At 44.1% G+C, this 15,236-nt stretch overlaps 1 protein-coding gene across 1 annotated transcript in view; it reads right to left on the bottom strand.

Moving 5' to 3' along the window:
- Nucleotides 1-5,755: 5,755 nt before the first annotated feature.
- The window catches only part of MTA2 (metastasis associated 1 family member 2), a 30,572-nt gene continuing 21,091 nt past the window's right edge, over nucleotides 5,756-15,236 (bottom strand). The window contains exons 5-18 of the mRNA XM_044270044.1: nucleotides 14,890-14,953; nucleotides 14,696-14,813; nucleotides 12,097-12,199; nucleotides 11,889-11,988; nucleotides 11,529-11,717; nucleotides 11,371-11,445; nucleotides 11,239-11,297; nucleotides 11,067-11,164; nucleotides 10,815-10,954; nucleotides 9,944-10,172; nucleotides 9,780-9,869; nucleotides 9,557-9,681; nucleotides 8,727-8,881; nucleotides 5,756-8,473 (exon numbers count right to left, since the gene is read on the bottom strand). Of these exons, the coding sequence (XP_044125979.1) occupies nucleotides 8,305-8,473; nucleotides 8,727-8,881; nucleotides 9,557-9,681; nucleotides 9,780-9,869; nucleotides 9,944-10,172; nucleotides 10,815-10,954; nucleotides 11,067-11,164; nucleotides 11,239-11,297; nucleotides 11,371-11,445; nucleotides 11,529-11,717; nucleotides 11,889-11,988; nucleotides 12,097-12,199; nucleotides 14,696-14,813; nucleotides 14,890-14,953 (1,714 nt within the window). The 3' untranslated portion in view covers nucleotides 5,756-8,304. The remainder of the gene's footprint in view (nucleotides 8,474-8,726; nucleotides 8,882-9,556; nucleotides 9,682-9,779; nucleotides 9,870-9,943; nucleotides 10,173-10,814; nucleotides 10,955-11,066; nucleotides 11,165-11,238; nucleotides 11,298-11,370; nucleotides 11,446-11,528; nucleotides 11,718-11,888; nucleotides 11,989-12,096; nucleotides 12,200-14,695; nucleotides 14,814-14,889; nucleotides 14,954-15,236) is intronic.

Raw genomic sequence — 15,236 nt, 5'->3', positions numbered from 1 at the left:
GCGCCCATTTAGACGGTCTCCTCAGGAGCGGCATCTTTCTTCGAATCTCCGCGAGATGCGCACTATCCGGCTAGCCCTCCTTCACTTCGCCCATCAGATTCGGGCAAAGCAGTGAAAGTCCAGTCAGACAACATGACTGCCGTGCTTTACATAAACAAACAGGGAGGCACAAGATCCTTACCCCTTCTTTCAGAGATTGGGGTAATTCTGTGGTGGGCAGAGCTGAACCTATCCCATCTATCCGCCACTCACATCCGAGGCTCCCTCAACATCATTGCGGACCGCCTAAGTCGCGGCTTACCGACCATGGAATGGTCACTGCATCCAGAGATCTTCAAACAGCTAGTCCTCAGAGGTGGATCTCATGGCAACCAGGTTCAACGCCAAGGTACAGAGGTTCTGTTCCCTATACAGGGAGGACAACCCCCTGGCGATAGATGCTCTGACAATACCGTGGAGGTTCAGGCTGGCGTACATCTTCCCTCCTTTTTCCACGATTCCGAGGGTATTGATGAAAATCCGTCAGGATCAGGCCTCGGTAATTGCCATCATACCATTTTGGCCCAGGAGATCCTGGTTTACCCAGCTCATTCAGATGAGTCGGGGACAATATTGGAGACTCCCCCCAGAGCAGACCCTGGTGTCGTGGGACACTCATCTCTGCCCAGATTCAACCTGACAGCCTGGAGGTTGATCAGTCCCTTCCCAGCGTGGATGGGCTCTCTGAGTCGGTCCTGAGAACTTTGTCGCATTCCAGAGCAGAGTCTACCAAGAAGGCCTACTCCTGGATCATGAGGATCTTCACCTCTTGGTGTAGCTCCAACCAGGTGGCGTCTGCAGATCCGCCCCTCTCAGCGATCTTACAATTCCTTCAGGATGGGATAGACAAAGGTCTCTCCCCATCTACCCTGAAGGTCCAAGTCTTTGCCATCTCGGCCTGTCTCAACAGGCCATATTCTCGGGACCCGCTCATCAAACGCTTCCTTAAGGGAGCGGAGATTGAAGCCTACAATACTGAAACCCGTTCCCCAATGGGATTTGTCAGTTGATCTCAGGGGGTTAGCATCTCCCCCCTTTGAACCCTTGGAGGAGGCAATCTTTAAATTTCTAACTCTCAAGGTGGTTTTTCTTCTGGCCATAACCTCAGCCAAAAGAATCTCGGAGCTGCAAGCTTTCTCCGCTTTACACCCATACACCATGTTCTTACAGGAGAGGGTCCTTATTTTAGACCTAAGGTTCCAACCTTTCAAAATATCAATCAGGTAATCTCTCTACCTGTATTATTATCTGCCTCCTCTGATGTTCCAGTCCGACATCCACTGGATATATCGAGATGCCTCCAGATCTATGTGGATAGATCCAAAGAATTCAGGATAGATGAGAATCTCTTCATCCTGTTTGCCAGTAAGTCTTAAGGCCGTAAGGCGTCTAAAAATACGATTAGTCGCTGGGTCAAGGAAGCCATTAGGGAAGCTTTCACCTCCCAATCCTTAGATCCTCCGGAGTTTGTGAGGGCCCATTCTACAAGGGCCGTAGCTACCTCTGTTGCAGAGAGAAGTCTTCTCCCTCTAGAGTTGATCTGTAAGGCAGCTTCCTGTAGCAGAGTTTTCGGCCTTTGGGCAGACAGTCCTTACTTCTGGCGAGCATGAGGACCCTCCCTATGGGATTCGTCTTGCTATCTCCCCATCTGTGCTGCTGGTAGGAAGGAAGGGAATCATTAATTTCTAACGATAATTTGTTTTCCCTTAGGCCTAACAGCAGCACACAAATTTTCCCACCCTAAAAGTACTTTCTTGTTATAGACACGGTGGGCTTTAAGGGAGCTGGAGTTCTTCTATTGGTTATTCTTTGGGCTCATTAAAAATTCCGCCGGTCCTACCAGTCCACGGGGGGCAGTTAACCCCATCTGTGCTGCTGTTAGGACTAAGGGAAAACAAATTATCGTTAGAAATTAACGATTAATCAACATTCACCATGTCTACTTTATCTTGCCATCATTTTGTGTCATTTTTGGAGGTAAGGTTTTAAATTTTAGAAGCACATTTTTAATAAAACTTCCAAAACCCACTTTTTTAAAGGCCATCTTTGTTATGAAGTGACTTTGAAGAGCTTACATGGTAGAAACCACCTATAAATGAGGAAATGACACCTAAAACTTTTGAAAACTGATTTTAGACACTATGTTAAAGGGGTCATCCGCAGGGCAATGGCTTTTTCTTTACTAACAGTAGTGTACTGGGCTTCACATAGGTATGCTAGGCGGAGACTTCAGTCTAGCAGTGAGCCCAGTGATGTCACCGACATAAATGGGCAGTCTTTTAGTGCTGTCCGAGACTGTTCACAGGCTAGGGCAGCGCTAAAGACCAATCATTAGTGCCAGTGACGGCACCAGGATCACTGGTAGACAAAATCCTTCACAGACTCAGGGCTGAAGTGTTTTCTGTGTAGCTGCAGGCAGTGAGGAGACAAATGCTGGGCACAGGAGCTGAAAGAGAAGTTCTACAGACCATTGCAGGTAGGTGGAAGAGCCTGTGTATCAGCAGTCATTTTTCTACACATACAACATGCTGCTGGCAGACATGTCACTCAGGGCAGCACTTGTATCCACTCCCTTAGCAGTGTCATTATACAGCTGGGACTTGTAGTCCTACACATACAACATGCTGCAGAGTCTACCAGCAGGCAGACATGTCACTCAGCGCAGCACCTGTATTCACTCCCTTAGCAGAGCAGGGGCGGGGCAGAGGTTGTTTTTATTGCAAGTAAACAAAGGGCCAGAAGAGAAACCAGGGAAATGAGGAAATTAATTTTTTTTTGCCTAAAACTTCCTTAGCTTATTTATCGCTGACCATCAGATTTACAGTGCTATATCCTTTTTTTTTCCATAACTCAGACAACCCCTTTAAGGCCTAATGTGGCGATTTACATAGATTGTGCTGACAACTGTAAGTCTCCTTTCGCACAAGTGAGTTTTCCATACAGGTGCAATGCGTGAAGTGAACGCATAGCAGCCGTGCTAAATCCTGACCCATTCATTTCTATGGGTCTGTATATATGAGCTTTGATTTTCACACATCATTCCTGTGTTACATGAAAGTCGCAGCATGTTCTATATTGGCCCTGGTCCCATAGAAATGAAAAACGCATTGCATCCGGATGTGAAGAGTTTTTTTTTTACTGATGGCTACTAGGAGATGTTATTTGTAATTCTTTTTTTTTTTTTTTCTTCTCCTCACGTGTGAACCCCCCCCCCCCCCCATCAAAACTGATTGCATCCAGGCAGAAAAGACTGAACCCACTCTAAAACAAAACTGACGGAACTTTGTGCAAAACCTTTACTTTTTTCCTAGAAAGATCCTGGCCCAATCCATATAGTTCGTGTGAAAGGGGCCTAACGGCTCTGGGGTGAAGTAATAAATTGAACCCCTGAGAAGTGATCCCATGTGAAACTACACCGCTCAAGGTGTTGTGAGGTTGAGTAACCATTATATTGCCACAGATATTTTAGCAGAAATTGTGCACAGCAGAATCCACAACATGTGCAGGTTGCCTTTCTGCTCCAGAAGGTCCATAAAGGCATGGTTGGGCGAGTTTGGTGTGGAAGAACTTGACTGCCCTGCACAGATGCCTGTCCTCAACTCCACTGATAATGAACTAGAACAGAGATTGCATGCCAGGCCCTCTCATCAGTGTCTGATCTCAAATGCTCTGGGAAAAAAATCCTGCAGACACACAAGTCTTGTAGAAAGCCTTGCCAGGAGACCAACTCCATATTAAAGGGCTTGGCCCATTTCATACATTGGGGGCATATCACTCGGATATCTAGAATGCGTCCTGCTAATTGAAGGCGAGCAGATCGCACTCTGTACATTTCTATGGGACTGCTGAAAATAGCTAAACAGCATGCACTGCTATTTTTGAAAGTCAAACAGAAATTAATGGGAAGTGCACCGTGCAAGTGCGGCCACCGCTCCATTTACTTCTATGGGGCCGACAGAAAATAGCTGAGCCAGCGCCCAGCTATTTTGGGCAGTTCTGTAGAAAAGAATGGAGTGGAGGTCGTGCTTGCACGGTCCGCTCTTCTTCACTGTGAGGGCTCCATTCTAGAGATCCCACATCTATCAGATATTTGGGGCATATCCTAGCAATATGGCCTCAATGTATGAGATGGGCCAACCCCTTTAATAGATTGAGAATAGGATGTCATAAAAGCTTCTGTAGGTGTAATGGGTAGGTGTCCCAATACTTTTATCCTTATAATGTCATGGGATAGGAATCCCATACTCCTCAGGGGCACCCAAAATGAATGGAGCAGTTGGCAGAGCATGCCCACTGCCACCCCATTCATCTCTACAGAAGTGCCACAAACAGCCAAGTACAGTGCTTGGCTATTTCCAGAACTCCCATAAAGATTAATGGAGCATCAGTGCATGTCACTCTGTTCAATTTAGAGGCTCTGAGGGTACAGTCTGCTGTCCCTGTTCTTGTGAACAGTGGAAGTCCCAGCATTAGGACCTCTACCGATCTAATTGTTATCCTCAATCCTGTGGAAAGAGAATAACTTGTAATAATGGGAATACCCCCAAATCACCCTTTGAAAGCTGAGGCCGGATTTACCAAAGTCTCTCTCTCAGTCACATTTACAGACAACTAGTGTCAATCCTTTTAATAAAGAGCTCATGCCAAGTGGGTCATGGACGTGCCTGACATACATGTACTTCATTGCTTTTCGACAGGTCAATAAGCCTTTACACTGAAATGAAGCTGTTGAAACATATATCGCTTTTCCACTACTTGCCCACTGCAAGACCATGTCCCCGCCTGCCTTCTCAGGAGAGGTTTTCTGAAGAATTAGTTCTGCAGTGCTATAGTCCTCACCCAACCCTTATACATGATTGGTGGCACTTGCTAGAGTGCGACTTACAGCCCTCCACTGGCCATGCCTTCCCAGTGTAATGGCTCATGCGCACAGCCATATTTTTGTTTAGTGTGCTTTCACTTTTTTTTTCTCCACACACCTATTGTTCAAAAGGGTTTCTACCACCAGAAATACTGTTATGTAGCTGACTGACATTAGCGATGTGCTAATGTCAGCACTACATAAGTGTGTTTTTTACATTTGTCCCTGCAGCCGTTCTGCTAAAATACACTTACAATATGCTAATGAGTCGCTATGTGGGCGTAGAATCAGCACCTAGAGGCTCGGTCTACTCACCCTTTATTCCGCCCACCCCTCTTGATTGATCTCCAAGTTCCATGCACCGTTGAGGAAATCCCGCGCCGTTCACTTCTGTATTCGGCGCAGTGAGTGAAGGCCGCGCTCCTGGTGCCGGCTTCCTCACTGCGCCTGCGGAGTACCTGGTGGGATAAAGGGTGAGTAGACGGAGCCTCTAGGTGCTGAATCTACACCCACATAGCACATTATAAAAGTGTATTTTAGCAGAACGGCTGCAAGGACAAATGTAAAAAACACACTGTTATGTAGTGCTGACATTAGCGCATCGCTTTATCAGTCAGCTACATAAATGGTTTCTACCATCAGAATTACTAACACTAAACACAGAATCCAAACAAAAAGTAAGAACCAACAATCTGCCCATTTGTCTTGCTCTGTCAGATATCACAAATGCACAGCATGGAAAATAAAATAGAAAAGCGGTTCTCTCCCCCGCCCTCTATGATGCTAGTGTACATGAGCCAGGAAGTTTAGGAGGAGGGGGGCTGGGTTAAGGCTATATAATGTTTGTCTACACAGTGAGTATCACCAGTTTATTGGAAGGAATATCCTAGTTACTACAGATTTTTTTTTAACAGTGCAAACCACAATACCAGCTGTCATCCACATAAGAACTGCCTGTAGAGCTCAGAAACAGGATTGTGTTGAGGCACAGATCTGGAGAAGAGTACAGTGGCCTCCATAATTCTTAAATGGAAGACATTTGGAACAGCTCTTCCTGGAGCCGGCTGCCCCACCAAACCAAGTCACTGAGGGCCTTGGTAAGAGGTGACCAAGAGCTCAATGGTCACTCTGAGCTCCAAAGATCCTTTGTGCAGATTGGAAAAAACATCCAGAAAGTCAACCATCACTGCAGCAATTCACCTATCTGGACTTTATAGCATTGTGGCCACAAAAAAAGCCTCTCCTCAAGTTTGCAAAAAAGAACCTAAAGGACTCAGACTGAAAAACAAGATTCTGTGGTCTGATGAAACAAAGATTGACCTTTTAAATCAATTTTAAGAGTTATGTTTGGAAGAAACCAGACACTGCCCAATACCATCTCTACAGTGAAGGATGCTTTTGGCAGCATCATGGTGTGGAGATTTTTTTTCACTAGCTGGGAAAGGGAGACTGGTCAGAGTTGAGAGAAAACCGAATGGCTGAAAGAACAGACGTTCTTATTGAAAACCTGATCCAGAGAGCTCCGGGCTGCAGACTGGGCCAAAGGTTTAACTTCCAACAAGTCAATGACCCTAAATCGCACAGCAAAAACATCACAGGAGTAGCTTAGGGAAAACTCTGTTAATGTCCTTGAGTGGCTTAGCCTGAGCCCTGACTTGAAACAAAAAAAATATATACATCTCTGGAGAGACCTGAAAATGGCTGTCCACCAACTGTACCCATCCAACCTGACAGAGCTTGAGAGGATCTGCAGAGAAGATCTGCAGAAAATCCCCAAATCCAGGTGTGCAAACCTTTTGGCATCATAACCAGGAAGCCTGGAGGCTGTAATCTCTGCTTCAACTAAGTACAGAGTAACAGGTATGAATACGCTTTTGATTAGCCAAATTTTAGAACATTCTGTTTTTACTTTGTCATCATAGTGAACTAAGTGCAGAATGCTGAGGAAAATTTGAACTTTTTTATTTTAAATTTTAGCACAAGGCTGCAAAATTGTTAAAACGGTGAAAGGGTCTTTTGAAATGCACTGTAGTTGAGTAATTAATCTGCCTAATTAGGATTTCCACTTTCACTGCATTATTGGGCAGATTTTCTTTGGAAAGCTAGGTGGCATGTGGAGATATGCTGGCGATCAAACTATGCATACAGTACATAATCATGGTTGTCCCAATATAATATTTATAGATATAGTGTGTGCAGAATGTATGTACCAAGTATGGCCTCCATTATCTATCTGTAGAGGTTGTTACCTAGCTTTCTCACATGCTGAATTCCAAATTTGCCTAGTTTATGTAGTCACACATCCCTTCATATAGCTAGATGAACTTGCATTTCAGGGTCCTCAAAAAGCTGGGTGACAATACTATGCACCTGCATTGGTGGCAGCAATTTAGGTTTCCCAGGTACAATATGATAGTTTCACACACTATAGCAGCAGCATTGTGTATATTTTATATAACCAATATGGCTAACCCTTCCTGTAAAAAGGTGGGTAAGACATTATATGACCTTTTAGCAGGGACTGCTAAATATTAAGTCTACCTAAATAAATACTTCTCCTCACTCCCAAAGGGTCCTATAGCCGATTTGCCTTTCAAGGTCCTGAGAAAACTCAGTTTAAACCATAAGGAACTGTAATAGAGTCTGCAGAATACTAAATCTACCAAGATAAACCACCTATCCACTCCTAAACAGGTTCATAGCTAGGCAGATTTGTCTTTTAAGGTCCTAGGAAAGCTAATCTAAGGCTAACATTATATGGACAGTGCGTTCGGCTCCACAAGAATTGGAATCCAGCTTTTCCCACACTGAAACATCAGAAATCCCTCCTGCCTATATAGACAGACAGGTACCTGGGAAAGCTGGGTGACACTTTCGGTAGTGTCGGTGGCTTGGTACTGCATAGTATACCTTCACATATATCGGAGGAAGTTTTGTAAGCTGCCGCTAAGTTTTGCAGTTTCCATCTCCTTCACAGCACTTACAAGCAGTACACTTCCCTACTTGGTTTTCTCATTTTACTGGTGGACCTCAAATTGTTTCACTGTACAAAAAAAAGCAAAATAACAAAAATAACATTGGGGACACAAGTTGAGAGCATTAGAGCTCCCCAAGAATTAGGCAAGGGAGTTAAATGAAGAAAATATATATTAAAATAAAAAGGACATGGGTAGAATGAAAGTGGAGAAAGCGAAGGAGCAAAAACAAGGCCCTGTCGCAGCTAGGTTGGGGGTGAAAGGGTGGGCATTTGGGATCTGGGTTTCAAGATGGGACGTCTTTACTCAGGGTCCTTCTGTCCTCAAGTGCATTTGCCAGCGAGATAAGCACCGAGTGAGCAGTACTGACTAGGAAGATTTAAGGGGACAGAAATTTTTTCTATAGATAGTTGGTTTCATTTTAGTCCCTTAGTCTTCCAAAACAATCGGTTCACTTGTACTGGCAGGATGGGGTGTGGTAACAGAGGGCAGAAGCCCAGATGGTCGTGGGGGCAGTGGTAGCTTCAACTTCAGAGGCTGATTGGGACGTCGGGCAGCTCGGCGCATCTCCATGTGCGATAAGGATTTTCTTAAGCATCTGTAGAGGAGACAATGACAACAGTGAGCCATTGAACAGAGACCAGTAAAAGACTGGGCAATAGCATAGCATTAATGTCACAGGAGACCTAATATATTCTGCTAGTCACACATCAATGCACACAAAGAACAGCTTAGTAAAGTATACAGTGTGATTGTGTATATCCTAGAAGCCAGACTTTTCCTAATTATCCAACATTTTTGTCCGTTTTTATTTCTGTAGAGACAAGTCATAATAACTGGTTTATAGTCACCTTGTGTCTTTAGTTGCCACAAACACGACAGGATTTGGGGCATCAGCAAGATTAAGTTTCTGCCTCTTGACATTGGGTTGATTGCTAGAACGGACACCTGATGTGAAGATGCGACCATTGGCAGAAAATGGAGGAACTACCCCCACACCAGATACCTAAAGGAGAGTTAAGGGATGAAATAAAGCTAGTATAAAGAAAAATAATGCATTAGGAGGAGTAACAGGAAAAGAACAACTAAAGAACACGAGCAGTGCCCATTAATCAGTTTGGACTTTAAGCACAACAGCCTCTCCGGAGATTCTCACTCAGCCCCTTCGCTGTAGATAGAGAAGGAAGGCTCTGAGTGATTCAATTAGAGCATCACACATGACACTGATAAGTGCAATGCTCTTCCATGGGCATCTTTATCTAGTGCTATGAGGAGAACAATAAGGCTGACAGACCTAAGTAATGGATTACCCATCTGTATAAGAGTTTTTCATCTCTCTGGGCTGACTGCTCCAGAAGGAGTACACTGTATTTCATTTTCAGAGGCATATTGATGCTCAAATGAAAAAACAGCCACAAATAAAAAATAAATGTTTCTATGAATACTAAGTTTAAAATACCCTTTTCTGACAGAAGGGTCAATATAATAAATGCAATGTGCTGATGCAAGCCAACCTTTCACAGAACACAGGCTGTAGGAATCATCCACAGGATTATGCTATGTATTGCTTCTAGATATTACAGCAACATGAAAAAAAAAAAAAAAAAAAAGCCTAATATGGTCCAATATACACCCAATGCAAAATATTTAGGAGACACTTCATTAGTAACCCAATACTTACTGGTTCAAATGCTCTTTTGGCGGGTAGCACCCCGAGACTACTGACTCTACTCTGACTTAATTGGTTACGGTTTATTGGAGTTTTTGTTCCACGAGGAGTCTTCGGTTTCAGTGGTGCTTGAGCAGCTAGGAGAAAAGTTACCCAGAACATGAAAAGGATTAGAAATACTATAAAAATCAAGAATGCATAATTATAAAAAAAATAATAAAATAAGGCTCCTCACCAAGTTCTTTTACAATGGCAGACAGAGGGGGACGCACCAAGGGCGATATTTTCAGAGGAGTTTTAGCTGCTTTGGGTAGCCGAATGGAACCTGGCAGGAGAGGTTATGGTAAATAATAGAGTATACAGTAAATTGAAAAATTATTTTGGTGTATAATGACTCACATTCTGCTTTAATAGAATTTGAGTTGATTGGGGCATATGGTCGACGTGCAGCTCGCCTAGGCTGCAGAATATCTCTGCACATACGACGTGCAATACGGGTTAACTTGGTCGTCTGCAGAAGGAACGTCTGCCGGTTCTTTGCCAATAGCTTAGCACGGTTTGCACTCGTAGTATATGGAGACAAACTTTGAGCTTCGGGCCGAGAAAGGTGGGTACGAGGGTGGGCTTCCTAAAGTCAAGGAAAAAAAATTGCTGTTAAAACAGAATAGGGAGAATGATAGCCTTAGGCCTCTTTCACACTACAGTATGTCCATTTCAGTGTTTTGCGGTCCGTTTTTCACGGATCCGTTGTTCCGTTTTTTTTTGCTTCCGTTGTGGTTCCGTTTCCGTTCCGTTTTTCCGTATGGCATATACAGTATACAGTAATTACATAGAAAAAATTGGGCTGGGCATAACATTTTCAATAGATGGTTCAGAAAAAACGGAACGGAAACGGAAGACATACGGATGCATTTCCGTATGTGTTCAGTTTTTTTTTGCGGACCCATTGACTTGAATGGAGCCACGGACCGTGATTTGCGGCCAAATATAGGACATGTTCTATCTTTCAACGGAACGGAAAAACGGAAATACGGAAACGGAATGCATACGGAACACATTCAGTTTTTTTTGCGGAACCATTGAAATGAATGGTTCCGTATACGGACCGTATACGGAACGCAAAAAACGGACCGCAAAACGGAAAAAAAAAACCTGTAGTGTGAAAGAGGCCTTATGCTGATACATGTTCTCTTCCATCCTTTGCTGAGGAGGGGAAAAAACAAACAAACAAACAAAAAAAAACACACACACACCCCCCAGAGATACATACCCCTATATTCCGAGTTGCACCTTCAAGCTGCGTTGGTGTTTTAAGTCCTCCATACTTCTTCCAATAAATCCAGCAAGATGCACAAAGGCGACATTGCATGTTGGGTGGACCCCATGCATACCACTGTGCAGACACTGTGGCTTTAAGAGGAAAGAATATATATATATAAAAAAAAGAGCAAACGACAAAGCAAAATATACAAAGACAACATTACTAATGTAGGACCAGCTAGGAAATCAAGAGCAATCTTACTATGGCAGCTTTCACAGGTTAGACCTTTCTGGAATCCAGCTCCATTCAGTCCAGGCTTGGCTCCAACAGAAATAATCTGATTGGGATTGGGCTTTGTGCTAAATGGGAAAACTTGAGTTATAAGATGTGTAACCAGGATGTGCTATATTGAAAACAGAAGTGCTTTACTCACTAGGTTGGGATGTAGACTTGTTTCAGCTTGCTATCAGCTTCAGCTGCCTTCAGACGTTTCTGCAGAAAGAACTCGGATAGGTAAGATGTCCTCTTTAAGGTTAGGGTACTGTATATTATATACAGTTCTTACCTGCTGGATGTATCTATCTGTAGTTTTCCACATATAGTAGAACTGAACAATACTAGCCAGAGACTTCCAAGGCAGCTTAATAAAAGGAAAGAAGGGTGTCTTATTTTCAGGAGAAGAGGGACTAGTGTAGCAGAGACCAAAGCATTCAATAGACTTACAAAGTCTTGCCGAATGTCATTGAAGTCCTTTCCATATTTCTCCAAGGCTTCCTCAAATAACATGGCTTCTGATGCAGACCACTCTTCCATCTCATCCCGGCATAGAACAGGACCTCCTTGAGGGACAAGGGTAGACATGGCACGAGCAAGATCATAACCGTTCCTCTGTAGTGTATCCATGGCATGAAACTAGAACGAGAAGCAGCACAGATCAACACAAAGCTCTTATCAGTATTTGCATAAACGTGTTTCAACCCTGTAACTGTCAAGACGACGATCACACTTTTGACAAACAATCTGAATTGTCAAGGTCATATACCATCAAAATATATTTAAAAAAAAAAGGAACTTCATTCTAACCAGTGTGATGTCACGTGAAGCTGCCGCTGCACTCATGTGTAGGCTTGGCTGTCTTATGGAGCTGCTGCAATCCAATGCTCTCGCAAATGTACCAACAGCTCTAAATAGAGAAACGGACAAAAGGGAGATTATGATTGGCTGCACTTGAAAGATCAGATATGTGGGGTAACAAGGGGGGGGGGGGAATAAACAACAAAATGCCATCTACCTGGCAACCACAAGAAACTGGTCGATCTGTCTGTCTGTTAGAGGATTCTCTGGGTCCCACACTTTCATTTCCATTTTCTGTTGGTTTCGATTATCAGATTCACCTGAAAAAGAATGACATGGATTAAACACATTTACACGCACTGATGAGCAGCAGATTGTCAAGAAGGAAGCATTCCTCACCCACAGGAATGGCCACTTTGTGGTTACCAGTGACCAATGGGTTTGTGAGATGACTATATGGCACTTACTAATATAGCAGTTTGAAATTCTGCACCATTTTCTACATTTCATAAAATCAAAGCTCTTTATTAGAGCTTCACAGCATACAAAAAATCTGCAACGTTTCGGCTGTGCAACAGCATTTGTGAAGCATAAAAAACATGGCAGAGTTGCATATAAAAACCCACACCCAGGAACACCTACAATTGTCAGAACCAATTAAACCTAGCCATATCATCCACCCATCCCATTACCTCTCTGCACACAGACTCCCATACTAATCACATCACCTGTAGTTACCCTCTCCTTATCCGCAATGGTTTCAGCTGTGGTCCGCGTCCTTAAAACCACACTACGCATGTCCATGTAGCGACTAGCCCTGCTCCACGTCACACACGCGCACCCGGAGCGAAGTCCCGCAATAGCAGACGTCAGAAACAGCTGACCACAGCATCATAGAGACTCCGCCCCGCTCGCTCGCACAGACATGGAGCTAGGCGTCGCGCCACCATTTAATATATCCATGCACACAGACGATACACCTGGTGCAGTGTAATATGTTCTATACAGCGCTCAATCTGTATGATAATAGTATAAGATGACAGTTATTTACACTGCATTTATGGTTTGATCAGTATCCACTGTGATACGCTGTGGATATTAAGCATATATGTTGCCCCAGGGTGTTTCAGTTGTGGCCATAAATTATGGTTGCTTCATACGCGGTCCTTACTCACTGACACGGCTGCATCCCCTAGGTAGCGCAACGCCTAGCTCCATGTCTGCGCAGGCGAGCGGGGCGGAGTCTCTATGATGCTGTGGTCAGCTGTTTCTGACGTCTGCTATTGCGGAACTTCGCTCCGGGTGCGCCTGTGTGATGTGGAGCGGGGCTAGTCTCTACATGGACGTGTGCAGTGTGGTTTTAAGGATGCGGACCACAGCTGAAACCATTGCAGATAAGGAGAGGGTAACTACAGGTGATGTGATTAGTATGGGAGTCTGTGTGCAGAGAGGTAATGGGATGGGTGGATGATATGGCTAGGTTTAATTGGTTCTGACAATGGGTTTTTATATGCAACTCTGCCATATGTTTTTTATGCTTGACAAAGGCTGCTGCACAGCCGAAACGTTGCTGATTTTTTTGTATGCTGTGAAGCTCTAATAAAGATGGAATGATGGGAGATGCTGCCACTGCTGCTTGATTTTCACATATTCTCTAGCTGATTGGATCCGCGGCTGTTGCAACTCCCTACAACAAGGACGCACCGTTGAGTGCTGCTCCTTCACTTTTGTTTCCCCTGGTTTGCAGAGTCTTTTGTGCTGTCCACAAGATGGCGGCTGATGGAAGGTCATGTGACCAGGCAAATCATTTCCATGCAATGCCTCCTCCATTCACACCTTGCACTACACTCCCAACAGAACAAGTGTAGATGGCAGGTGCAGTGTGTTTGAATGGAGGAGACCTCTCATGGAGGAGATTTGTCTGGTCACATTACCTTCCATCAGCAGCCACCTTATGGACAGCACAAAAGACTTTGTAAACGAGGGGTAATACCTTATGAACGACTTTCTGAACGACTTTTTGTTGAAATTATGAAGAATTTCAACAAATGCCATAAGTGCCACAGTCATCTCACAAACTGGACAACATTAAGCAGAAAGTTACATGTAGCGATCACCTCCACAGTGTGAGGCCGAGGGATCGCTATTCTGATTGCTCGTCATCACATAGCCGCATTGTTTAGACCGCGCGATCCAGAAAAGATCATTTAGGTGCCTGCACGCACAACAGTTTCAGCTTGTTCATTGGGCGATTGTCAGGAACGATTTTTCGCAGGAATGTTAATTCCCAATAATCTGACTGAGCAAATCCACCTTAAGGCCTCATGCACACGACTGTGGATGTTTTGCGGTCCGCAAATCACGGATTCGCAAAACACATATGGCGCCCTCGCGCGTTCTGCAATTTGCGGAACGGCACGGACAGCCTTCAATATAAATTCCTATTCTTGTCCACAAAGCGCGAACAAAGATAGGAAATATTTTTTTAGCGGGGCCATGGAACGGAGCAACGGGTGCGGACAGCACACAGAGTGCTGTCCGCATCTTTTACGGCCCCATTGAAGTGAATGGGTCCGCATCAGAGCCGCAAAAACGGCGGCTCAGATGTGGACCCAAACAACAGCCGTGTGCATGAGGCCTAAGGCACAGGCAACTTGCTTATTAGTGCGAGATGGTATCTACAGCTCCACATGTAATAGGATTTATAATAGTATAATTCTAGGACACTAGAAGAGGATCAGACCTTATAAATATAGTGGAAACAAACTAGGACTGAATGACCATTATTCAAAATCTACTCCCCTCGCTTTACTCACCCTCTGCTAATTGGTCAGGAATTTCTGCCTGATACTTGGAGCCGACCCGTATCTCTCCTTGATCAGCCAGCAGAGTCTTTTGTACAGGGTCAAACACCAGCGAGTAAAAGAAGCAATCCTAAAACCATAATCCAGATTAGTACAGAGGGACAAATACAAATGGGGGAGTAGAAGAAATTACAGGATGAGTTTACCTCTTTCTCCAAATATTGGCTCAGTAAGTCAGTCTCATTTAACAGCGTTACACTACATTTACCCCTGCAGAGACAGACAAAAAAGGAAGTGTCAATGGCAGTGTAGGGATTCCACTTCAACAAGTAGTTCTAATTTAGAAGTAACCATTCATTCTAGCTTTATAGCCATTCAAAAATTTGGCTAGGACTGTACTGTAGCTTAAAAAAAAAAAAATAACAAAAAAAAAATCTTCCCCGCCGCTCTGTTCTAGGTCAGTGCTCACTCCAATTCTTGGTTTGTAGACTTCCAGATAGGATGACGTGTACCTCTGCAACCATTCACGGCTTGGTTACCCAGCAGTGATTTG

This window comes from Bufo gargarizans, chromosome 10, assembly GCF_014858855.1.
Source record: "Bufo gargarizans isolate SCDJY-AF-19 chromosome 10, ASM1485885v1, whole genome shotgun sequence".
NCBI classification, from domain to species: domain Eukaryota; kingdom Metazoa; phylum Chordata; class Amphibia; order Anura; family Bufonidae; genus Bufo; species Bufo gargarizans.
Note: the sequence above shows the minus strand (reverse complement) of the source record. Positions and strands in the feature narration are given on the sequence as shown.